Source organism: Brachyistius frenatus, unplaced genomic scaffold, assembly GCF_029030835.1.
Source record: "Brachyistius frenatus isolate BFR_SWC_R1_liver_20210118 unplaced genomic scaffold, ASM2903083v1 Contig_24, whole genome shotgun sequence".
Classification (NCBI taxonomy): Eukaryota; Metazoa; Chordata; class Actinopteri; family Embiotocidae; genus Brachyistius; species Brachyistius frenatus.
The window spans coordinates 5137416-5164459 of NW_027210623.1; the positions used below are offsets into that span (position 1 = coordinate 5137416).

Consider the following 27044-nt stretch of genomic DNA (forward strand, 5'->3'; position numbering starts at 1 on the left):
TAACTAAGACATCCATGACCTTTTGACCCTCAAGCCCCATACCCCTCTCTCTCACACACACACAAAGCATCATAACTAGGAAGACTGGAAGGCCTGCAAGCTGTTTCGTTTCGTACTTATGTGCTATTTTCTTTTACTCATTCAAAATCTTCCTTTTTCTTCCTCCTTATTCTACAATTTAATTTTCACAGTCGGAATCGATTTAGCCTGGCTAGTAGCTCACAACATGGAGGCAGGGACGCCCTTAGGGGCCACAAGAGGCAGATGATTGACTAAACAAGGGCAGAAAAAGATTGTTAAAAACTTTAAAAGCTTTTTCCTTGTGAATATTTGGGTATTTTCTCTCAAAATAAAACAAGAAAAAAATGTATTTGATTTGGTCAATAACAAGTCTAAAGGTTGGGAACCACTGCACAAGACTTCTAAAAAAAGAAACCTGTGCTGGTAGCTACCATGGGCTGAGGTCTCAAACACTAAGATGATGTAAACAAATGTTTAATTGTGTGAATGCATATCAAACATATTTAACAAACATTTTTTTCTTGAACTTACAGTAAAAAGTCATATATACACACATTAAAATGCTGTGGAGTGATAGATGACAAGGCATAAAAAATATACATAGTTGGATATTGTGCACTCCCTCTATTTTGTAGTAATGAACAATGGCTGCAAAACATATTCAATGAAGAAACAACCCTTACTTAAACCTGAGATTCACATTAAAGCAAGACGGTTTCAAGTATCAACTTGTTACCACAACAGGGGAGCAACAGTGTGAAATGCAGCTACAACAGACAGGATTTGGTTTTGAAAATGGCTCTGAAATGTTCAGAAAATGATTATTTCTGCCATCAAAAAACAGATAAATACCCGGAGACTAATTACTCCGACACAATACCGTCCTGTAGGTAGTTATTTCATGGTGCACACAAAAACAATTTCAGGCAGAAAAAAAAACTGATTACAATTACGCTTGATACACTTTGTTACAGTACAAAATTATATCAAAAAACAACCTTTCAGCTTAACTTTATACAAAACTCCATCATGTACTCTCTCAGGAAGGAGCACTTCATATTCCTGTACAGCACTGAAACTTCACCATCACTAACGTTGCTCTAATTTTGATGTCAAAACACGTATAGTATTCCAGTCATTGTATGTGTATGTCTTGCGTTTGTGCGGTTGTGTGTGTGTGTGTGTGTGTGTGTGTGTGTGTGTGTGTGTGTGTGTGTGTGTGTGTGTGTGTGTGTGTGTGTGTGTGTGTGTGTGTGTGTGTGCGTGTGCGTGCGTTTGATGGCATGACTGTCAAAGCATAATACAATCATGTAGCCAACATCAGTGCTCAAGCTGAGACTGGCCAGCTCGAATGTCGTCCAGCATAAAGACAAAAGAGACATAATTCTTCAGTAACTGTATTTCTACATCCACAGCCTGCACTGCAGATTCACAATCGGTGAAACGGTTTTCTTCCATAATAACAGAGACACCTTTTCAATAAAATAAGTGCCTATGCTGCCACAGTTTAATTTAAAAACTGAAGTGTTTTAGGACAGGAGGACAAATATTATTTATGCAATGACTGACTGCAGGGAACAAGACTTCTCCAACACTTTGGAATGAAACCCTTAAAACACCTCTCATTCACATAGCTGGGGCGCTCCTGTTCTTCAGTACCTGCTAGCAATAATGCACGTGACTTCATACATTCGCTGGCATGCATAAACCAAAACTCACCGACGCAGTCTTTCACAAACGTTATTGCATTGTTAGAAATGATGCAGTGAGACTTTCACTGCCTGTACCTGAACTAACTTTCGCAGTCTTTAAGTGCAGTGCGTCCATCCTGAAGTACTGACCAGGTAACAGACGGAGCATTTGAAAAAAATAAAGTTGCAGAATCTACAGTATACATCTGTGTCTGTGTGTGTAAAAGTGGTAATGTAGAGGTAAAATGACATTAATTGATGAGATATGACTGCCAGTTATTCATAATAAGGAAAAATAAACCACAAACATGAACAAAATTCATACCTCTTCTGATAGATGTGATATAAATTAGAGCTATGCATATGATGACTTCATGCACTATGTATCTGTTTTAAACAGGTCTGTAAATTAAAGCTAAAATGTGTTCAGGTCAGGGCAGTCGTTAGGATTTTAGAAATACTGACATATAAAAAGAAAACCTCAATTTTCTCATTAATTTATTTTTTTATATTTTATTTATTTATTATTTTTTATAATTTCTATAAATGTTCCCAACACAAAGGTCTAAATCCTGTTTCAAAGTGTTCTCCACATCGCTATAAATAGAATTTTGAGGAATGATACTGAAACTTTTGTCTATTCATTTGTGTTGACCTCAGCTTATACGATACTCAGCAATGTGTAAAATCTAAAAAAAAAAAAAAAAAAGGAAACTCTCTTCAGGTAGCTAAAACCCCCAAATTCACAAAAAGCACCCGCACTGCGCTCAGTGTCCTCATCGGAAGCTACGACTGTGGTTCAGCTGGATTGACGCTACATTACGTCCCTGTAGAATAATGCGTGTTTGTGTGCGTGTGTGTGAGAAACGATTGTGCCTTCATCCTCTACTGTTTGGTTTGTTTCAGCTTCTCTATGTGGTGACACAGTTTGAGCGCCGGGCCCAGCTTCAGTCCCATGTACTTCATGATGACATCACTGCGCAGTAGCATCAGTGCCTTGCCGTCAATCTCCTGCAGGGACAGGAGCATGTTGTCAGCAGGGGACGGAGCAGACACTTCCTCTCAGAACAAAATAATGATGACTTCATTACGGTGTCCAATGCTGGATGTTTAACTGGACTCGAGTTTATTTACCCAGGTAATTGCATACTCACATGTTTCCTGAACAGTTCAACGTGCGGGCCGAGAGTTTGGGGATCAGCCTCTTGGACGAACCGGATGACATCATCGACTGACCAGGAAGAGGCGTTGTTCCCTGAACCCTCTTTGTCCTGTTTCACGTGGTCTGGACCTGTCGTTGAGCTCGCTGCTGGAGGGTGTGCGGGCAAGAGAGAGGAAAACCAAATCAAACTAATACCTATATGAGAAAGTACATCGGCATTATGTTTTTATTCTTCAATGTTATGGTCAGATGTTAACAAGGCCTTCAAATTTTCTTGAAATTTGTAGAATTTAGGCCAAATGAAAATGAACAGGGGAATTCCATGTTGCTTAAACCTTAACAACTGACTGATTTGATTGACCTCTGGTGCAAATGGTGAGACTGAAGAGAGGTGGACTGTTGGAGAAAAGTTCACCATCATTCTTTTGATCATCCAGAGTTTTGGGTGGATGGAAAAAGTCAGACACAATTTAAAATAACCCACTCTTAGGATACAAACTAAAGGATATTTGCTAGTATAAAGTTTCTTATGTCATAGTTTCATAAAAAATTATCCTTTAATGAACTGTCCCAAACAATAAGATCATTTTTCCTGCCGGCTGCGTGTGTTTTGAATCCTACCCTCCACTCGTCTGTGTTTGCACATTAGGCCAAGATCAGTCGGGTTGGAGCTGACGCGTCGCAGGGGTGGCGGTGTTTGTGTGTGTCCGGGGTAATATGGCCGCTCCCTCTTTGTTGCTCTGTAGTCCAACGGGGTGTGAAGGGGGCGTGTGCCTGGAGTGGGATTCGAAGAATCGCCTTTGGACAGGCCGTTCTCAGTGACGGACAGCGGTTCTGTTTTAAGAAAGGAGGAGATAGAGATTAAGACTCTGGGAGCACAAGACGAACCACACACTCATATAAAGAAACGTGACAGACTCATCTAGGAAAGCTCAGGAGGTCTGTCTATATTTGACACTGGTCTCTGGCAAATGCAGTAGCTGCTTTTCCTCAGCTCGCACCACAGATCCACATGTTAAAAGAAATTTGCAGTCACCTACAAACCAATATCTGTTGCTGTGCTTTATATGTAACACTGACTTTGAAGCAGAGATGCAGCTATTTCTATTTAATGATGTTTATAGGTGGGAGGCCAACTTTTTTTTAATAGAGAAAGATGAAACTAGCTGCTGTACGTATTGTTAAGTCAGTGCCAGTTGCAATTAAGTCAAAGTGTTTCCTAGAAACGCCAACAGAAAAAAAGTAAATGCCGAAAAACAAGAAGTTCACAGCGAACCTTCCCTTTTGTAATGTTATGGCTCTTAACTTCCTCCTTTTACAGTTACTCCACAGACATATTTCCCCACCTGACTTGGCTCTGTTGTAGAAACGTGTGTTGTTGCTGTAGGGGCTAAATGGTTGCGAGCTGAACAGACTGTCACTCTCCAGATGTTGGCACATGTTCTCCAGGAACCGCAGCACAGAAGACGCACTAGACACAGACGGCAGCTTCACGTAGCGGATCCCATGCTCTGACCGCACTGAGGGGCAGAACAGATCAGCATTAGGCTCTGTGTGTGTGTGTGTGTGTGTGTGTGTGTGTGTGTGTGTGTGTGTGTGTGTGTGTGTGTGCGTGCGTGCGTGCGTGTGTGTGTGTGTGCATACAGTGTGTGTGTGTGTGCATACAGTGTGTGCATACACACAGACATATATACACACACACACACACACACACACAATATGTATTCACAGCTAAAGAAAACAGCAGATGGTTCGGGGTTAGCACCCCCCATTTATAAACCCGCATTTTTCACCCTGTCCCACACGGCTCTACACCCCCCCACTCAAGCCAAGCCTGCACAAATCCACAAATTATAGCCCCTCTCCCCACCCAACCTCCACCCTTAGCCTTCCCAGTCCTGCCCCCCCAAGGGAGACTCAATCCCAGAATCCTAAACCAGGTTAGACGCACATGTCACTTCTGATTACTGACATGGTGCTGCCACAGGCAACATCTTTTACACACACACACACACGCGCGCGCGCACGCACGCGCGCACACACACACACACACACACACACACACACAACATTCATGTGTGCTTAAACCAATTTCACCTGGCTGATTGCCTTTCCAGGACATACAGCATTAGAAGTTAGACATGATCTCACTGGACACAAGTGACTTTTAACGTTTAACATTTTGGAAAATATGCTTTTTCCTTCACTTGCCAAGAGTTAGATGACAAGACCAAATATGAAGCTACTGCCAGCACTTAATCATTTAATACGGGATATATTTGTATTTTTCAGTGTTAAACAAAACAGGCAGCCTAAAGACGTCCTCTTGTTTTAGTTCAGACGGATATCCTGTGGTGTTCACTGCATTTACCTCTGATGACCTCTCCCCCTGTGTGGGACTGGCTCTGTAGAAACGACAGCAGCACAGAGGGCTGGTAAGTACAGTCTACGCAGGCTTGAACAGCCTGCTGAAGCACTGCGTTGACTGGAGCTGGACCAAAGTGGTCCGGGAGCTGCAGCACTAGTTTGCGGTCAAGATGTGGGCCATAGTCACCGTGCTTGTTCACATAGACACACACTGGGACGACACAAAGAAAAGGTTTTAGTTAACAGTTGAATCGAGCTAGAATTCACTATTTAGAGTTGCTGATAGCTATCGTATATGAAGAAAGTATTCACACCCTTCTTTTTGCACTGTTTCTGTTGTAGATTTCATTTTCGACAGCATTAAACTGGCATTTTTCCCATTAATCTGCATTCAGTAACTCATAACGACAAAGTCAAAATATGTTTTTGAAATTTGGGAGAAATTTATAAAAAATAAGATGCTTAAACCTCCTTTCTTGGGTAGTTCTGTAAAATATTTGCACATCTGGATTTGACCAGTTTATTCCATTCTTCCTGCCAGATCCTTTCAAGCTCTGTCAGACTAGATATAAAGCATGTGTGAACTGCCTTCTTCAGGTCTCTCCACAGATGTTGGGGGGGTTTCAGGATGGGCCACTAAGAGACAGTCAGAGACTTGTCCAAAAGCCACTCCAGCATTGTACTGGCTGTACGCTTCAGGCCATGCTGAAAAGTCAACAACCACCCCAGTCTCCGGTCTCTGCGCTCTGCAGCAGCTTTTCTTCAAGGACTTTTCTGTATTTCACTGCATTCATACTTTTTACAAGTCCACAGTCTCCTTGTCCCTGCCTTGACCTGACATGCAGTGTAAATTGTGGGACCTCATTTACAGGGATGTGACTTTCTAAACTCTTTCCAATCCGTTCAGTTTACTACAAGTGGACTCCCATCAAGTTCGAGATACATTTCAAGTGCCAGAGCAAGGGATCTGAATACTTTTGTAAAAGTTTTTGATCTCAAAAATACATTTGCAAACATTTCTAAAAACATGTTTTCACTTCGTTATTACAGAATACTGAGGGTACAATGTTCTTAATGTAACAACATTGTTAATTAGTTGAACAATAATGTTTGCAAAAAGTGAAATGTCCTGAATACTGAATCCACACTACATGTATATATATTCAGATATTAGAGAATCATTTTTTTCTGCTGTCCGATTTACCTGTGCAAACTACATTGGAGCTGTTGCTGAGGTTGTTGTCCACTGAGACATGGCTGGCACTCAGTCTGGTCTCTGGAGGTGGAGCCGTAACTGAGGATGCCCCCAGGGATTGCACCACCCGTGGCTTCTTCTGGAGCAAAAAACAAACAAACCCTCTCTCATTAAAACTCTGTAACCGACAAAGGCTGTTGGTTAATGATTTATTAATGGTGTGTTTTAACTCTACTACACACCAACAGCACTGCAGCCCATACAGCGGCTTGTAGAGCAAAGCAGTTCTCTCCAGTACATTTTTATCATGCATAAAACATCCACAAAAAACGCCTCCTCTCTTTCTTTAAATAGTCGACCTGTGACCATGTCTCCTCTTCATCACAATAATTTCTGCCATAATACACAAAACAGAAAATGTCAGGGTCACTGGCCCACAGCATAATAGATTACAGCTCCTGTGACATCTCACCTTGCTCTTAGGCTTGGGCCCTCTCTTCTTGTGTGGTCGGGGGGCCAGTTGAGTCTCAGAGCTCGTTCTGGTCGGGCTCTGTGTTGCTCCATTTACTGCTGCTGCTGCTGCCGCAGCCTCGGCCGCTGCCTTCAATAAAGCAATAGTCTGGGATTTGGGACGACGACCTCGGACACCCTTGCGAACAGGGAGGGGTGGCAAGGGGTTGGGCAGCCGGTATGAGGTCTGCATGGAGGAGGCGGAGGAGTTGAAAGAGGAGCGACGTGTAGCTGAGGTGGAAGAAATAGGGGCGAGGAGTGCACCAGGGAGGGTAACTGGGATAACGAGATATGGAAGAGGGAGAGAAAGAATAATGGATGCAATTTAAAAGATAGATATTAATACAGACAAGATTTCCATGCAATAAAAATAATGAAAGGATCATAATACGCCATTAATTTGGACAAAAGTGTGATTTTGAAGTATATATATTAGAAATCTACTACACAAAATGTCCTTTTATGAGCACTTACACCCACACTTAGGGCTGCAACTAAAAAAATGTCTCATTATCGATTAATCTGCCAACTATTTTCTCAAATAATTTAGTGAATTTTTGAAGTAATACATTTCTATTCAGTTAAGTATCATTTGTGATAAAGAAAAGCATAAAATCCTCACATCTGAGAAGCTGAACCCTTCCAATGTTTGGCGTTTCGGCTTTTCAAATGATTATTTTATTATTATAACAGTTGCTGATTCATTTTCATTCAATTGACTAATCAATGTATCAACTAATCGATGCAGCTCTACACGGACAACATCCTAATTATACAGCGTTTGCTTTCCATCCATACACAAAGGTGTCAAATAGATACGAGCGGCGAAATCAAGTTTGCTGTGGGTCCTTGAGTCGAAGCGCAGAACAATACATTTGGAAAGAAAGACAAAAAACAAGGGGAAATGAATAACTGAGTGGTCCTGCAGAGGAGATGTGTTTTGATATTTCAGAGTCCTCTGAGATTGGCAGGTCCTTTGTATTGAGCCCCTCCCAAAACTGAAATCAGAGTCAGAAGTCACAAGTCCCCAGAGACCCACCAGCTAGTCAGTTCCTCAAACCCTCTGCTCCCAGCTAGTGACTGTGCTGATAAAATGTGAAGTCTTTTCTTTATACAGCACTAGATACTGGATGTAATGAGAATTAAGAATCCGATAACAACATAAAAGCTATATATATGTATTATTTTAGCCCTTAGTTACTGGTTAACCTAATCTATCTCGAGATTCTAGCTTCAAGTTTTTATCTGACCACTCAAAAACACATTTTAAAAACCTGACTTTAGCATTACACTGACATTTCTTATCACTGGTGTGTATATTGGGAGACAAGAATAAAGCAAATTATTGGTATCAATATTAGAAATATCCCACTGACCTGTTCACAAATTCATATACATACATGTTTTTGAATAGGTGCCGTGGTTGAACTGAGCTTCTGGGTTTTGATCACTGAAGGTCTTTATATTTACCCATACAGTGGCTTGCAGAGCAAAACAAAAACATATTTAAAACTATCCGAATTCCATGAATACTTTTTACTACTTTTTATAGTCACTGTATCTGTGATGAGCAATAACCCACCAATGAATTAGTAACAGTAAATCTGTGTTAACATGTGGCAGCCTTGTTATTAGCTGGTGGCCAACGGGAGTTGTAATGTAACCTTAACTGCATCCATCCAGCTCCCTTTATTTTCTTCTTTCTACTAACTATCCAAATAAAAGAAAAAAATGCACCCCCAAAATACTTGAAAAAACACCTTGCAAACTACTTGACAGCATTCTATATGAACTACAGACCATCTCCAACTTCAAGACTTCTCTCAGGAAAGAAATATTTCTCCAAATTCCCAAATCAGCCTGGGTGCAAAAATTAAAAATAAAGTGACGAGAAAGTGAGGGGGAAGCCAATGGCCATTGTTAGAAAGAAAAAAACACCAGCAAGTGGCACCACCACCTCTTTCTGTCTTCATTAGCCCGAGGGTGACACTGTGATATGATCACATAATCATCTCACCGGATGTGTGAAAGAGAGAAAGCAAAATGAGAGAGAGAGGAAGCCAGACGGATAACCATCTTCTATTTCAATACCAATGTATAGCTTGGTGAGATGCGGGAGGGGGCGGGGGGGCTGAGAATGCATGCGGAAGCTCTCGAGGGACCACAGCTTTCATTAGCGCCTCCTTGACTGAAGCAATATGGAGCTTTACAGTATTCTCAGAGGGCCACTGAAAAGCTGCTTAACTGGGGAAATGAGTGGAAGTGGGCGTCGAATGGAGCCCTGTTTTGTTTCAGGGTGCGAGGTGCCCCTCGCTCACCAGTAGCGGTCACACAAAGCGTGCTCACGGAGCAACAGCGATACCAACCTGCACGCACAGTGGTACGCTCAATCACATCGATTTGGAAGCCATAAACCCTACAAAGGCAGATCAAAATTTGCTTGTAGGGTAGCAGTCAGTGTCAGCGGGGTTTAATTCACCGTACCAAATCTGAGTCGGGGGTCTTTTCTGATCTTTCCCTGTTGTAAAAAAAAAATACAAAAAAATCTAATCCATTCACATTATGTGACAGCCACCAGGGCAGCACATACCATTTTTCACACCAGTGATTAATGTCATATTCCACCATGTATTGGTTTATCATCATATTTATTTAGAAAAAAAAAAAAAGGCTGAGCACCTCTTTGAAACTGCACCTGTCAAAGGAAATCTGCTTATAGATTACTTTCATTCAACGCTGTCACTGTCAAATGATCACATATGGTCTCTATCAGCTTGTTCCAGGTCTGCAGTGAAGCTATATGATGTTCACTCTGAGTGAAACTTCAAACAGCTCTGAGAAACAAACCCAGTACTCTCCTCCTGGATGCCTTTTAAAAGCCTGTGGATTTGAACAGAATTTCACAGCACAGACTTAATGACTGAGCCACAACTTGGAGGCGGCTTTTAAAAGACCAATTTAAAATACAGGATATTTGTACTAACAGAGCCTGACTGATACTGGAATTTTTGGGGGATATTTTAGGGATTAAAATATTTGGATAGTGATATATCAGCTGATATTCTTAAGTGGAGAGGATTTTCTTTGTGTTTTATTGTTTTCTGTTCAGGGACAATACATTTGCTACAAAGCATTGTTTCTTTCTATTCAAGATTAATCTATTTACATACTGCATTTTCACCATTTCCAAAACACCCCAAGCATCTTTTTTCTGCATTATCCTCTGTAAAAAAAAGTTTTCATATGAGCGCATATAAGGCATACTGATATATCTGAGATTGGCCAATATTAGCCAATAAAATGGGCTGACCGATATAGCCTTTCGGTCGGGCTATACTAACTCATAACATCATTGCAGATATATTTGCCTATTACTTTCTTGATTAAGTCAGTCAATTAAATGTTATGGAAGTGCATATCACAATTTACCCTGTTAACTCTGCCAGCTCTATGTGCTACAGACTTTTATATTGTTTTTGTTTTTTTAAATACGTATATTGTTCTTCTTGTCTCTGGCAGCCATTTGTTTCTAATAATAGAAAGAAGAGATTCAAATTTCAAAGAAAAATAAATGTTTGAATGTGATGGAGAATGAAATTTGTAGTAAATCAACTCAAATATGTAAAAACCACAAAAGTCAACAAATATAACGTAATATTGCAACAAATCTGAATCTGCATCATTTACATTAACTACAAAGAAAAAAAAGAAAAAATTAGTCCTGACAAAAAGAATCTGAGTGAGACATGACAAGCATGTACACAGTGCAACAAAACAAGACACATATGGCGCTGTTCATGACTATATAATTCCAGCTCGACCCATTGACCTGTGTAAGGCACCGCCCGAGGAAACATGTGCATGTGAGTGAGTGTGTGTGTCCGTGCACGCATGAGAACAGCATCATTGAGAAGTGTGTCTGCTGTCTGGAGGGGTTGGGGGGGGGAGGGGCTCCACAGAGTAGCCTCTCATCTAATTACGCCAGCCACACACGCTCACACATACACACCCCAAAATGAAGAGCTCCCTGAAAGCAAACAGTCCAGTCACCCACCCACACCCACACCCACACACACACACACACACACACACACACACACACTGTTCGGGGGAATTCATAGCAGTATGAAACTTGTGAGCTGCAGATTCAGGTGTGTGTGACTGTGGAAGCAGAAGGGGGAAGTTATTTAAATAGCTTCAGGCCATGTAGCATAAACACAACAATGTTCTCCTGCACACATCCTACGGCTTCAAAAACCTCTCATTCTCTCATCGAACTGATTGTATAACTTCACGTAATAAAAAAGCAGAGTGGGTGCAATCAGTGTAGTGAAAATAGTTGATACCCACTAATCCATTCCTGGGCCTTTTGCAAATGAACCCCTGATGCTTCCCACACAAAAAGACATGATCAAAAACACATGGAGCTCCAAACTTAATTACAGCCAACGAGCCTGTTAAGTTTCCGACTTCCAGTCATTCAGTCTAGCGGGGTCACTCGTCTATTACAATGCATTTGAATGGACGCAAGTCAGCCAAAAAGTCCCCACGCTAAACAAAGAAAACAGTGTGAAACAGCAGCTTCAACCATTTCCACCCAACAAGGAGGCTGCAACACTTGTGACTCAACTTTCAGCTGAACTGCAGATTTTAGTTTTCACTTCCACTTTTCCTTACAGTAATGCTATGTAGACAAATAGAGTTTTCTAGTAATTAATCTATCTTTTAAGTGACAAAATTATCGACTACGTATCAATAATGTTTAAGGCACAACTGCTACTTCCTGATTTGAGCAAATCGTTGCAGATTTTCGATTTTAGGTATGTTTCAAAGGAAGAAACATCTTGGATGTTAAAAAGGGAACATGTATCTGAGACTGTATTGTCTCAGAAATGTGTTATGGCCACAACTGGTACATTTAATCCCAAAACATGCTTTAAACCACAAGCACAACACAGATCAAATAAACGGGGAGCTTTACAAGAAGTTTTTCTTTCATTTTAGCAAAAGAACAAAAAGAAATAACTTAGTAAACAACTCACCAGGAAAATTCCACCGAAAAAGCAGAACTTCACTGCTACAGTTGTGGCTTTTGTAGTAGTAGTAGTAGTAGTAGAAGTAGTAGTAGAAGTAGTAGTAGTGGAGGCAGCGGTGGGGATAGAAGTAGCAATGTGGAACAATACCAGTCACTCAGTTGCTTCCTGGTTCCCTCTTTGAAACAAATCTCTTTCCCTCTCTGCCTATTGATCCCTCTTCTGAAACTTTCTCCAATATACTCTCCTCATCGGCACTTCATTGTCTATTTTCTGTCTCTATCAGCTGCTTTCTCTCAGTGTGTCTCTCTCTCCCCTCTCTTTTCTCCCGGCAGTAGCCCACAACAAAGCCCACGCTGCTGCTGCTGCTGCTGCTGGCTGAAGCTGCTGCAAAGCTTCCCTCCCAATGAATGAGCAGGAGGAGGAGGAGGAGGAGGGGAGGGTGGCGCTGGCTGTTAGATTTGCATAGTTGTTGGGGAGGGGTAGAGAGAGTGAGGGAGGGAAGGAGGAGTGAGTGGGTGGGTGGACGGGGAGGTGGGGAGTTGAGACCTTTATTAATGTTATCTGTAGGCCATATCGACAGTCTAGATCAGTCACCTGCTTCTAAGCAAAACCTCAGGGGGAGAAGGGGGGAACGGGGGAGAGGGGACTCCAAGAGCTGATGGGGGATGGGGAAAAAAAAAAAAGGAAGGGGGGTAGAGAGGGGGGGGGGCTAAAAGGTTAAACTGGACCAGAGGAGTCCTGATTGAAACGGGTGGAAAGGGGCAAACTCCTGGAGTTGGTGCACACAGAAACAACATTGAAACACACACACACACACACCCAGAAGGAGACCCCCACCCCTCCACCCCCACCCCCCTCACCTCAGTGTAACCCTATCCTATTCAGACTTTCCCCGCTGAAAGATGACCAGGTTCAGAGTCAGGAAGCAGTGACATAGTCGGATATCACCCTGGCTCTGGAACAATGTGCAGGAGAGCAGTCAGAGGAAGCCTGCATGGGAAAAGTCCCCTGGAAGACATCTTAATCTGCTTCTGACCTTTGATTTCACTTTGTGTAACATGGTGTTTCCTAATGAGATAGGCCTGATAGATGTGTAATTCTTTTTCACTATTCTTGCATTTGTAATGTATTTTTAAGTATATTCTTGTAAGAACACCACAGGGAATTTGATTTGTTTTGTCTTTGGGGAGCAAATTACAAAAATGTATTTATACACATGATACTTGATAATGTGGATTTCATTTTTGGGTTTTTTGGATTTTTGAAGCTAATATCTAAAATGTCGTACTAACCACCCTGTTTCATTAAATATTTCATTTGAAGTGTAACCCCAAAAAAAAGAATGTCTACAAGGTCATTTTTGTGACAAAAAACAAAGAGGACTAGCGTGTGTTACAGACATGCTTTATCCTTCATGCATTATTCAGAAAGCACTAATCTGCATTTGAGCAACAAACTAAGACAAAGATGTATCACACCCAAAAGTGTAAAAAAAAATAAAAAAGTGCACAATGACAAACACTAATTGTACAAAAAAGGAAAATAATTATAACCAGTGTTGGCATCCTCTGTTGTTTCTTTCAAAAAAATGTAGCAGGGTCACACAGCACCCTTTTGATGAATGCTAATAAAGAAATTTTAATGTAGTAATAATTACAGAATCTCTCATTCCTGTTCTCAAACCCACAGCTAATTATCAACTCATTAACACTTCGACCAATCTCTATTTATTCACTTACTAACATGCAAACATGGTAGCTATCTGGTGATTTACATTATCCTTCCCCCCCCCCCCCAGACTCCAACTCACACACAGAGGGTAAATCTCTCTGCACACACAGACCTGAAGCTGGCTTAACAAAGATAGACTGACTGTGGTGTAGAGCAACCTAAAAGACAGACTTCAGGTTCTTCTGTTGAACAAAGGGGTGTAATTCTGGGCTGTCCAGTGTATGACCACTTTATTACAAATCCCGCATATATCAATGTTTTAAAAATGGACTCAGCTGCACCAAATCTCTCAACTCCAGCAGGAAATGTTTGTATCCTAATAGAAATCAACAGTTACTGTCAGGATTCATGAGAGGAAGGAGGACCCAAGCACATGACACAGAGGCATTACACCGAAGACTTTACTAACAGCCAAGCAGGAGGAAAATAAAGTCAGAATGCTTCACTAACAAGCAAAAGTTGAGGAAAACCAAAAGTTTAGATCGGAGCAACAAATACTCACGATGAAGACCGTACACGAAGACTCGACATGAAGGTTTCTGGCTTGGATAATTTGGCAACTCGGACTGAATGAAGGGGAGTGCAGATACACTGATGACGTGACTGTACAGTGGCTGCATGCGGGCAGATTAGGAACGCAGCAGACTGAGTATGGAGAGAGACAGACTGGGGGTCTTTGGTGGGTGGACATACCAAAGAGAGACAAAGGAGAGAGACATAGGTGGGTAAAAGGAGTGATTCGGGGGACAGACTAAACTTATAAGAGGCGAACAGACCAAAACCATGAAAGTTCCGAGGACATTTCACTGGAAGAGTGAAAGTCGGCGCTACAGACTGTAGCAGAGTTAAACTGATGTGTGTGTGTGTGTGTGTGTGTTTTTTTTTTTTAATTGTGTCAGGCTCAGGATTGTTTCCGAATGAAACAATCGGTCACATGTCCTCACTGCTGTATATTTCCAGTGGGTTTCTGCCCTCTCGCTCACTTGTTCCACAACGTTGTTCGACCCACAAAATACGAGCCAGGTTTTGGAACTTTTTGGTCATTTGATGCGACTTGTCAGAAGGTTAAACTTGCTTAGTTTTAGTCTTATGGGATGGATAGGAGAGAGGGGAAACATTCTCCTGTTCATGACTGGGAAAGAGTTGGCTGTGTGAGGTTTAAAACATTGTGAGTTGATCACATAACACCATTTCCATTAAATCTGGGTTTAATTACACCGGACAGGTCATTGGCTGATGTGTCCGTGCGTTTGGTTTTCAGACACTTCAGTCAGACATTAAAAAAAACTCAGAGTAAACCTGAGGCTGGACAGGATCTTTATTTTTGAGAGACTGTCTATGGAATTAGACTAATCTAAATGCAAAATTTAGATTTTTCTTAACACTATATAGCATTCTGCGGCATTCTGCAGTGGTTAACACCGTCGCCTCACAGCGAGGAGGTTCTGGGATCGATCCGGCCCTGGGCCTTTCTGTGTGGAGTTTGCATGTTCTCCCCGTGTCTGTGGGTTCTCTCCGGGTACTCCGGCTTCCTCCCGCCGTCCAACGACATACACCTCAGGTTAATTGGTGGTTCTACAAATTTCCCGTAGGTGTGAATGAGAGCGTGAACGGTCTTTGTTTACGTCTGTCTCTATGTGTCGGCCCTGCCTTCGCCCAATGTGAGCTGGGATAGGCTCCAGCTCCCCCAAAACCACAGTTTCAGAGTGAACAGACTCACTCCAGAGCCATTTGTCAAAGTGAACTTGATGGATGGCAAACGTCTAAATATCTGCCAGAGATACTAAACAGATAAACCTTGAACATTAAGCTTCGGCATTAGAGCAAATCACATGGCGACGCACTCCTGAAACTGCTGAGCGTAATTACCATATAATTGCATCCTGATTGATAATTAATAGTTCAGTACTGCATTCACACTTTAATAATATCATCCAAAGCTCTAATTTCAGCCGACACACACTGGGAATGTTTTGTCTGAGTGAGGTTCAGGGGTCCACGGGAAAATTAAGAGTACATTAAAACAGACAGAAGGAAGCCGTACAAATGTTTTGCGTCTTTAGAGGCCTCACACAAATGTGCACATTTGAGAAGTCTTAAAAGTTTGGAGCAGCATTTTAAGTCCTATCAAGTATTTCAACAGCTTCTTCGAGAATTACCGATGAACTGTATAAGGCAGAGAGGCTTTGGGAAATAGCTCGAAATAAAACATTATTTGTTTAACACATCAGAAAAGCTGCATTAAAAAAAAAAAAGCATAAAAAGCTGCATGAAAATATGTATACTGATAAGTTACGGCTACATCGGTGTCATTTACATGTCAGCATGTCTTTTGTCTGTCAGCCTGATTTGCGGTTGTTTAGTCTGAAACTTGTCCTGCTTCTCCTTAACAAAAAAGTTTCAAAACCTTATCTGATCAAATAAGATCATTGAAAGTTATACATATGTTTCCACATTTGGTCAAACAAACACAGTTTTCTCCAAAGCATTTAGCAAATGAAATAGTTTCTTTGATGCTAGAAAAATAAAAGACCAACTACAAGAGCAGATTAAACTCCTTTTAAAGAAAATGAGAAAGTCATCTGTGGTTAAAAAAAAAAAAAAAAGAAGGAGAACAGACATTTTCTCCAGAAAAAGTAAAAGAACTATATTTGGTTTTGGTACTTACAGAATAATATAAATGCAAAAAAACAACAACCTAAAAAACAACAACAAATCACAGTTTTGAAAATGGGTCTCTAGTTTGAGTGACCTAAATGTGCACGTGAATTATTCTCAACCTTGTGGATAAATAATTAAGGATACATAATTCATCTTCCATGAACATGAGATTTTTTTATCAGGTTCACAAGGTTTAAAAAAGAAAATTGTAAATCATAAACTATAATAGACTATAAATAGTCTTATTTGTGCGCTGCTCCAATGTAAAGATTGAAGATATGTTAATGAAACACAATTATTTTCTCCACTACACTCACATTTAAGACAATAGGTCACATCTTACATATTTAATTTCATCATCATAAAAAATTCTCTTCTAGAAGCCAAACAGGACAAATAATTTACACTGAAAAAAGTCTGAGGCAGTTGTTGGTTAGATGACATACAAACGTAAGAATATTCAGAGGATTATAACCTGAAGTGTGTTGTTTCTGGATATACGTGACTAAATCTGGATTTCTGTGTAAAAATCAGTGATCACTGTTTCGCTGCCACAGCGCTTTGTCACATCTTTAACAGGGCAAAATGGAGTCAAGAACAGCCAGAATTATTACAGATTTTAAAAAGAAAACAGCCTGTAGTTATGTAAAGCAGCACTAATATATGATAAAAAAAAAAAAAAAGATCAGAGTGGAATCTGTTCGAATGGGCTCGCTCAGTCTTCAGGGAACTCTGTGTGGAGGTCAGAGCTGTGGGTCACAACCCGACCAACAAAGCCAGCCAACTCAACACAAAACCCACAAAAAAACCCACAAACAGAACGAACAAAGGAAATTCAAACCTCAACGTTCCCAAACTGACTTAGTTATTTCAAATTTGTCTTTCTTTTGAAGAATCTGAACAATAGAACAAACATCTCCAAGTGTCTGAAAGCTTGTAGTGCAGTGTAAACTGAATTAATTAAACTCTATATTCTACTGCTTGCACTGAAATAATTAACATATAATTACCTAAAAATATAATCAACTGCGAAGTAAATACTGATTTCAAACGATGGAACTATCTTCAATTATTTTACGTGTAATACAAATTTGAAAAAAAGTGACACTTTACTAGGAAATATAAACTCTAAAAATAAACTATGTACTGTAAATTTGTGCCACAACAAACTGAATAGCTGGATAGATACAGTTAATTTCCTTCTACTAAACAATATGACACAACATACCCAGAACAATATTTGTCACTGTCATATTTTTTCTGCTCTGCAGCCTCACAATTGGCTAAAGATCAAGTTATCTTTGGTTTGTTTAGTGTAATCCTGTTTAGCTCTCCTGCACAAGCTTCTGTTTTAGATTTATGTATATCTGAGTAAATATTGGTAAAAATCTTGTCTTATTATCTAGATTAATTATAAATCTTTTATAATAAGTCTACTTTTTACAAAACAAACAGACACATAAATAAAATATATGCAGAAATGTTGACTAGAATATGAAGCTAGCCTGATCAAACGGTCTGAGACATGTTCTGAAGCAAAATGCAAACTGCATCTCCAGACACAACAAGGCACTCTGGATTCAAAATGTTCTGAACAAAGGCTCTCTGGCTTTAAAGTCTGACTCCTGCTGCTCATTACAGCTGAGGAGAAAGACAACAACACACAGTATCAAGGCCGGTACAAACAGAGGCGAGAGCAAAGAACTATTCTGAAACCTTTACTCCTCTAATGTTGCTACAAATCAACATACAGCCACATCAGCTTTTACGCTCCACGCCTTTTACACTCTACTGCCCTCTAGTGGTCAAAGTATATAATGTCCTTAAAATATTAGAGCAACAACACCTGTCCACCATCAACAACTAGAAAAAAAAAAAACTGGCCCAAATTCTGAGCATCTTCGAGGTGTTAGGATGACGACATAAATGTAATTTGTAAGATAAAACAGCCGTATGCTGCATCTAGATACGAACCTCTGTCTCAGTCATGTGCTCAGACAGCCACCATGGTATATTATGAATAACATAATATGTGGAATTCCCAATTTCCATAAGTTGGTATTTGTTAAACACACACTTCCCGTTCCACAAAATGGGTGACAAGACAAAAAATAAAAAATAATCAAGCAGGACTCACAGAAGTTTCCAGGTGGCTGTAGGCTGTGTTTTGTCAGAGTGCACCAGCCGACGGGGAAGATGTCTCTGGAGTCGAAGGGGCACCAGTAGTCAAAGGCGCCTCGCCAGCCGTCAAACATGACAAAAATCTCCTGACCTCTGACCTCTCCCACTGTGGCAGGACAAATCAAGTAGGGGTTCTTCCTGTCCACCGCCTCCAGCTTCATACCAGGCTGGAAGTAGTTTTTAACAGGGTTGGCTGGTTCCTGAACACACAAACACACACATGTACAAAAATACTGTAAGCATCTCTGCTTCATTTCCAAATAAATAACTGTGCATAAAGGGAAAATGAATCATCGAGGAAAGTTAAATACCAAAGATCAATACTTCATTGAGTGATGGCAAAAATATTCTCTCTATCAAAATTAAGTCAGTAATTATGGATTATTTAAAAAATTAAATAAAACAAGTATGTCAACAATCTTTTTTTTCTCTGTTCTGGAAAAATACAGTTTTCTCCCCTTTTTGCTGCCATAAACAAAGAAGGAGGTCACTGTCATTGAATCCCAGCAACATATAATGCTGTATGTGATGTGTGGGTGGCTCCCCCTTGTGTCTTTGCTGGTTACTGCAATTATAATAATCAGGGGGAAAAAACTATAAAACAAGATTGTTTTGTGTTTTTCACCCAGGATAAAAAAGTGTTGCCAATTATCCTGGAGTTCATTTTATTTGAGTACATTGTGCTTTTTTTTTTTTTACCATAATTTATTCTCAATTTAAAAACCTTTTACCCACGAGCAATCAGACTGTTGAACAAACAACACTACTAAAGAATACAGTGTTCTTCTAATAACCCTGTTGTAATATATTTAGTTATTTACATTTCTATTTCTTTTAATTCTGCTGGAAAACATTTAACTGCACCTGGACTATGTTGCATGCTGAATGTGACTAATAAAAGTCTCCAGTTCAACAATAACGCCGTCTTGCTTTCATGGCTTTCACTGGGAAGTTTGTGCATCCTTAGTAAGATCTGCTGTGAAGGTGGTTTCACTTTTTCAATAAACATAACAGAAAACAGAAAATTATGAATTTTTGTAGTTTTTTTTTTAATGTTTCAAGCAGGTTCCAGTTGTCATTACCTTCTTAAATGCAGAAGCGGGGGCCATCTCTGCACCGCTGAGCGTCCGCAGGAGGAACATGGGCCATGAGGAGGCATTCATCCTGAAACCTGTATCCAAGGTCAAAACAGTGCTGTTAATACTGAGGCAGCTATTGTTTTCATACTTCAAGGGTCAATGTTGACACATTTATGGTACTACTGGATTTCTACATTATTTTTTTTATATATTTCTATATGTTCAGTGTGATAAAGAAGTTTGATTTGTTGGGTATTTGTCGAGTATTCTGTTTGTATGCGTGCCGTGCCTCTGTTGAAGCAGGCTGAAGCTGGGTGTAGTCTTGCATTGATAAAACCAAGCCTTTTTACTAGAAGACACTTTGACATTTTACAGCAGGAATGTGCAGGTGTAAATAATAAACTTAATGATGGATTGCGCTGCTTCAGTTTTAGGATCCTGGTATTGCGCTAGGACTGTCACCCTGCCGTGGCTTTACTGAGAGGCTGGAATATAACAGAGCTATTGTTAATGTTATTGTAACACCTGTGACTTTCCTGCTATGACAAGTCCAAATGTCTTGGACAGCAAAAATGAATAGATGACACAGAAAAATGTCAATCGTGCACAGTTTGTACTTGCACACCTAGTCCTGAGTGTAAGAGTGCTTAATGTGTGCATGGGCCTTAAAGAACAAATAGTGTCAATATAATGTTCTACTTTCAATGGATTTTCTATGCATTTATAATATATTATGTAAGATATTTGAATAAACATTTGTTTGTTTTGTAAGAACTATACTTATTTAAATACTTCAATTAACAACAAGCACTGAAAGTCACATCAAAATACATCAAAATCAAAATGTCACCCAGCGGCGGCTGCAGCATGTCTCCGTTCCTCTCACACGTTCCTATTGGTTGGATGTCTGACGAGTCGATCAGCCGCCAGAAGTCGTTGGTATTGTCGCTACCGTCCAGCCGCAGGCGTAGACGAGTACCCATCATGCCCATCACCGTAGCGATGCACACCGAGTTGGAGTTGCGAGGGTCCCGTGCTTCAAGCTTCATACCTGCTTTGAAGTCATTGGAGGGGGGGAGTCTGGACTGCAGAGGGACACAAAGAGACATTCAGTCAACTCAACTGGTCTCCTTGTTGGAGGCGCTGACATACACTCACCGGCCACTTCATTAGGTACACCTATTCAACTGGAGAAAATATCTAATCAGCTAATCAGGTAGCAGACATAGTCAAGAGGATCAGCTGAAGGTCAATCAAGCACCAAGAAAGGTGATTTATATATTTTTTCACTTAAAATAAACACCAATGTTAATTCAGTGCAACTCATTCATCATTTCTGGACAACAAGGAATAAGCTACACACTCCACAGACAACACCTGATGGTTTCGGTCTTTTGATATGATAATAGGAGAAATACTGAACATCATGAAAATAGCTCTTAAATCAACACCATCACCTGAGTGACACCTATTGAAAAAAACAGAACAGCCACATCAGCTACGGCAGGAGATATCAAACAATATTAAAAGCACAAGGAAACATTTAAGAAAACCACACAAACAAATGCAAATTATTGATATGGGACCTTAAAATGCATCATAATGATGTGCTACCTGTTTGAAGCAAGTAGGCGACGCTGCAGTGGAGGAGGTTTCTCTCAGATATTCTTCCCAGCTGAACGGTTCTGTGGCAACACAGACAACAGAAACAAACTGCTGATCACTGAGATACACATCGTTACAGGAAAGTGTGAGAGGAAACACAGTAAAGTGACAACAACAAAGAACAAGTGCTAAAATAACTTATAACTAACTAATAATAGGTTATTGCTGTTTTCTTGTCTGAAGAAATACTACATTCGCAGCCTTTTACAACACTCAGGCTTATTCAAGTAAATTGTAAATAAATTGCTTGGATTCCAGCAAGAGAGAAAATTGACCAACACATGATGTACAAGAAAAAAAATATATATATATATATATATGTTACACAGACGAGGGCAGTAGTGATCCAATTTAAGGGAAGTGCTCATCAAGGAGCTTGAAAAAAGCTTTAACTTGTGAGGGCTTTTGTTGACCTACCAGAGAATTTAGTGTAAAAAGACAAAACATGGTACTGACGACTGCAAGAAGCGGCCGTGCAAAACAAAGCTCGAAACTCAAAAGCTTTAAATTGGACTGCTAATGAAAGGACCAACAACGAGGAGCGACGAAGCAGAGATGTGAGTAGCCAACCATTAGATTTGTCGAGGGCTGATCCTGCTGTGATGCTGATTCGTCTCTCCTTCTTCTCCTCTTTTTGATCTGAAATTAAAACGGTGATTGAACCGCTCGTCAGAACTTTGGTAGCTTCTGATTCACAGAGATTAATTACTGTGAGAATAAAGTCATTAAATTAGCGATTGTAATAGTTCAGAGAAAAATAAAACTCATACATAAACAGCAAAAAAAAAAAAAAAAATTGGAATCATGCGATCTGAAACATCAGTGAGCATTTTTATCTTTTCGTGATGTTTTTGATTTGGTGATCAAATCACTGTTGAAGCCGGTTAGTAGGTCTGAAATGAGGTCCAAGTGCAACAGTGACGGGACAAGCAGAAAACCAGCAGCGCCACCTACCTCTGTGTGGTGTTCGGCCCATGATGACCGTGCTGCTGCAGGTGAAGTCAGGCAGGCAGTTACCTAAACAGACACTGGACATAACAAAGTCCATAAACATCGATATATCTATATAGTTTCTTCTGTATGTAAATATAGATTTAATTTGACTTATTGTTTCTTGTATAAGTTAATGCGTTAATGATATTCTGAACTTTCTTGTTGTTAAAAAGGTGCTTTTTTTTGGTGCTTTTTCTTTAAAGGTTAAAGTCAGATGATATTTTTCTTCCCGTCAACAAAATCTCACTAAAGACCAAAACTAACATACTTACTTTAGTATCCAATCAGAGACTCACAACTTGTGTACAAACAGATAATGATCTATAATTTACAGAAACGTTTCACATCGAAAATACAGACGTAATAAAGGATTCATTAGATCCCAATAAAAGCATATAATCCTATAAATTGTGCGTAATGAATACTGATCTTATTTATCATTAACACATGTGAGCTCATGCTGATGTCAGATTTAAAATAAAACATGACCAACACATGGTTATTATTTGTGTTGTCATTCAAATCCAAACGACAAAATGTTTGAACTCGCGGCTTCGTTATGTTACCAACATTTACTCCTGATGCCCTGCAACAATTCTTAAGAGAATAAAGTTGTTACCACACTGTTTATGCTGAAAATCTGGCCCAGAAATTCAGATCAGGTTCACAAAAACACTCGGCAGAGTCCCACTCCCTGCAAGGTCGATACATGCTGACAGCTCAAAATGAAGCCGAAAAATAATCCTCAGCATGAAAAAAAGAAATGAAATCCAGAAATTCAAAGGTTAGAATTGCTCCAGAAGCCAGACAATGTCTTCTTTTCCTGTGTCTCAAGGCTTTAGCGTCTGCAGTGCATTGTGGCTGTCCCTCCCTCTGAAAACCCCTCTGTCTCTGCACTGAATCCCACTGAGTCTGAAAAGAGCCATAAAGATTCCAAGCTGCCATAAAAAGCCATTAAGACGTGTGGATGTGGGACGTCTGCCGGCCGACATGAAAAGGATTCCAGCTCTGCCTCACGCTCTGCTCCAGACCGGTTCAGGGTTTGCACTGGTCTGTCCGCCTCGCTTGAGAGGGTCAGACAAAACTGCCCCACAGACCAGGAAGCACTTAATTTTTACAACCTCCAATTCCACTGATCTGGGATTAGTCTAATGGTCACAAACCTGGAGAGTGAGAAGATCTGAAAAATGGCCTGTTTCAGGAAAAGCTATAACTCTGCCATGATTTATAAATTTTGTTTATTTTATTTTATAATTTTGTTATAATTACTAAAATTTCAAAACAATAACGTAATTCATATAATTATTACGTTATTTTACGCTTTTCAGATTTGATGCGCTTAAATATACTGTTATTTTATTGTGTTATATCACAAAGTATGATTGTAAATTTTACCTGAAGTTATATCAAAGTTGTAATGTCACAACATGTCATTTACTACAAGTAAAGGAAAATGTCATTACTAAATCAAGTTGGTTACTTTTATAATCAATAAATGCTTCTATAAATGTCAGAAATGTGTGAAAAACAAGTTCCAGGAGCCAAAAAGAAAAAAATCCAACGACATTCAACATTCAACCATGAAATTAAACAGAGAAAAGCAGCGAATGCAAACACTTAAGAAGTTGGGACCAGCAAGTATTTGTCTGTGAAATAACTTAATTGATAACGGATTATCAAAACTGCTGTTGATGAACTTTCTGTTGACCCTAATCAATAAATCAACTAAGTGATTTAGCACTACCTGATAACATTATCATGTTTACAACATAAAGTATCTTATTTTTGTAATGTTGATGTTAATTCATTTTCATCCACAGGATTTGTGCTTCTATCGTAGTGGCTGTTTCTGTACAACTAAAAAAAGTTTATATATATATAATGAAAACAAATGTCAGTTATCTTCCCAGTAAGATATTAGTAGATTTCTAACTCCTTAAACTAATATGAATATGCAGTTGCAGTTGCAACTAATGATTGTTTCCATTATCAATTTATCTGAGAATAATTTTTTTATTGATTGTTCGGGTGATAAAATGTCAGAAAATGCTAAAAACCTAAGGCTACGTCATCAAACTGTTTGTTCTGTATTTAACTATTTAAGAGCAGCAGATGGAGGGCTGAGAAGTGGATTAACTATTGGTCCTCTTTCAACCCTGAGTGACACATTTGCCGGTTAGCTGTGCTGATTTTCTTTAATTTATGAGACTGTGAACTGTGTACTATCTGTAATCTCACAGACTGAAACATTTCATTGGTCAATCAGGGAGGGTAATTGGCTTTTTGCAGTCCTGCTTGTAAAATGTTGAAAGATTAATCAATCATCATAACGACAATGGAAAGAAAAAAAAATATCACAAAGCAGCAAATGATCCCATAGGAGGAAAATGTAAGCAGCAAGTTTGGGGGTATTTTTCCTTCAGAAATGAACTTAAATGATGATTAAATGAGCTGATTATTTCAGGTGTAACTGATTTGCAACATCTTCAGTTACATGTAATCATTAGGACTTTTTTTTTTTTTTTTTTTTAAATGTTGAGGAGTGACCTGAGGCCAGTGTTTAACCTTCAGCAAATCATTTTGGCACAAATTGACCCATTTCTAAAAATCTGGCAATAATGAGATCAGTTGGCAAATTCGGATTGAGAATCATCCTCTGGGCCTGGCCTGGTGTGTCTTTCTCTGTCAAGTTTGGAGATAGGAGAGTGAAGGGATCACATTACTGCTGCTCAGAGGCTGAGGGGTGTGAGAGCCGCTGCAGGGCGTCACCTCCAGGATGGGAATTTAGGATATCGTTTCATATCCTGCAACTTTCATGACAGAATTATTTCTCATCCAAACTGTTTTCTTTAACACCAACATTTAACAGGAGACGCGTCAAAACCTCTGTGGAATGAAGCAGACTGTATGTCTCATCAATACTTTTTTTTTTTTAATTTGTAAACTGAGGCTGGATTAGCAGCAGGTCAAATTAAATATGAAAAGTCTGTGACGCATTTTCTTTTGGGTTCTGGTCACATTTTGTGGGCGGGACGGTGCTCATTATACGGGCTAAACACTGCTAACGTTACACACTGTACCTACGGCGTGTTACTTATACGAGGCTGCGGCAGCAATGATAAACGTTTTCTCGGTCGCGGTGCAAAACCTCTGCGGGAAGCCAGTAAACAGAAAGCAAAGGGAAATCTGGAGAGTTGAACGTAGCTACAGTAGAAGCGCCGAGCTCTCTCCCCCCCCAGTCTGCACAGAATACAGTATAAACACGCTCTACCATCTATCGCTGCGGGGACAAACGGCAGGACAGCCGGCCGCTTTTCAACCGAGCCCCGCACAACAAACGAGAGAGAAAGCCGTCATTCGCAGCACATGAGAGTAAGAAGGAGACATGAGCCGTACCAACCGTCTGAACAGCGTATTTTTGATGAGAGATTCCTCACTTTCTATCAGATGCAAGCCGCCATATTCGCTGCAGCTCCGCGCATGTCCGCCGCGCAGTGCTGTAATTCATATTTTTCCACTGGAGGTAAAAAAAAAAAAAAATTTAAAAAAAAATGTTGACTAAAGAAATAACAAGAGGTACAAGAGGGGAATTATTAATTAGTCGTGTTAGTGAGACAGATATTGTTTCATGTCGGGGTTTGATAATAAACAGCAGGTCACGTGGAAACGAAAACATTCATGTTTTTTTTTATTGGAGCTCCCTGATTGTCACGCAGGACAAGAGGAAGAGAATGACCGAGATGGCAAATAATAGCAGATACTGGAAGGTCAAAACTATGACCAAGTGAATGGTAATGACGAAAATAATGGTGAATAAATGAAGATAGCAGACAATTTCTCAAAAAGCATAAATTAATTAAATTGTTGCCATAATACAATAAACAAGCACAAAGAAGGGAAACAATACGATTATTGCTAGATTGACTGTTAATTATTGCTGGAAGGAAAACCCTAGCCAACCCTTTACATTTTACAATGTAAAAATACTCTGCCAAAAATGTACTGCATTCAAAGCTGTACAGATAAAGTACACACGTATTAACAGCAAATTCACGTATCAAACATCAAAATACTTATTAAAATGGTCCTTCTTAGAGTGGCTGCATTAGGTTATTAATATTGGAAGAGTTATATAGCTTATAATTATATAGCAGCTGGTGGAGATTTATTGCTTTGTGTTCTGTTGCAGAGTTTGATTTAACAATGTGTCACATTTCATAAAATGCATTTGTATGGGCAGCCAATTTACAATATGTGTCATTTATTGGTGGGTGGGTGATATTTTGCACCTGTTTCAAATACTGTACATACAAATTTTGTAATTCTGTGTTTGGTGGTCTATAACATCATGAGAAAAATAATACCTTTTGGGATGATGCAGTCTTCTTTTTTTGTATCCATAAATATGGAATGCCCAGTCATATATACTCATAAAATGAATAGATAAATACAATAAAGCTCCCAGGAATCATTCAAGTTCATCTTATTTTATGTTAAACTAATAGTAAGTGTGTGTGAAACATCTCAATGTATAAAGAGCATACAGTTATACAAGTCTGAGTATCTTAAATGTATTTTATATACAGTATCTGAATGTATTTACTTGACACAACTGCCAAATAGCCTTTCATCTAAAATATCACCATGTAAAAGTCAAGAAATATTGTAACTAGAAACTCTATCCAAGATCAGAAAATGGGATTAAAATGAAGAATCTCCTTCTAAAAGTGTCACAACGTGAAATCTTTTCTT

General features: G+C 39.6%; 1 protein-coding gene across 6 annotated transcripts; it reads right to left on the reverse strand.

The window, feature by feature from the left end:
• Positions 1 to 479: 479 nt before the first annotated feature.
• scml2 (Scm polycomb group protein like 2) lies at positions 480 to 25770 on the reverse strand. Of its 6 annotated transcripts, none has more exons than XM_069697899.1 (14): positions 25689 to 25770; positions 22254 to 22327; positions 21870 to 21938; positions 21249 to 21319; positions 20485 to 20719; positions 19638 to 19726; positions 18512 to 18755; positions 6909 to 7222; positions 6446 to 6575; positions 5246 to 5452; positions 4221 to 4394; positions 3496 to 3708; positions 2867 to 3021; positions 480 to 2723 (listed from the first exon to the last, which is right to left on the reverse strand). In XM_069697899.1, the coding sequence occupies exons 2-14, from the start codon at positions 22273 to 22275 to the stop codon at positions 2598 to 2600; spliced, it is 2049 nt and encodes a 682-aa protein (XP_069554000.1). In that variant the 5' UTR covers positions 22276 to 22327; positions 25689 to 25770; the 3' UTR covers positions 480 to 2597. The 6 variants fall into 6 exon arrangements, with proteins under 6 accessions (XP_069554000.1, XP_069553999.1, XP_069554001.1 ...); XM_069697898.1 differs by having other exon boundaries at positions 25693 to 25767; XM_069697900.1 differs by lacking the exon at positions 25689 to 25770 and adding an exon at positions 22912 to 25669.
• Between the last annotated feature and the right edge of the window lie 1274 nt (positions 25771 to 27044).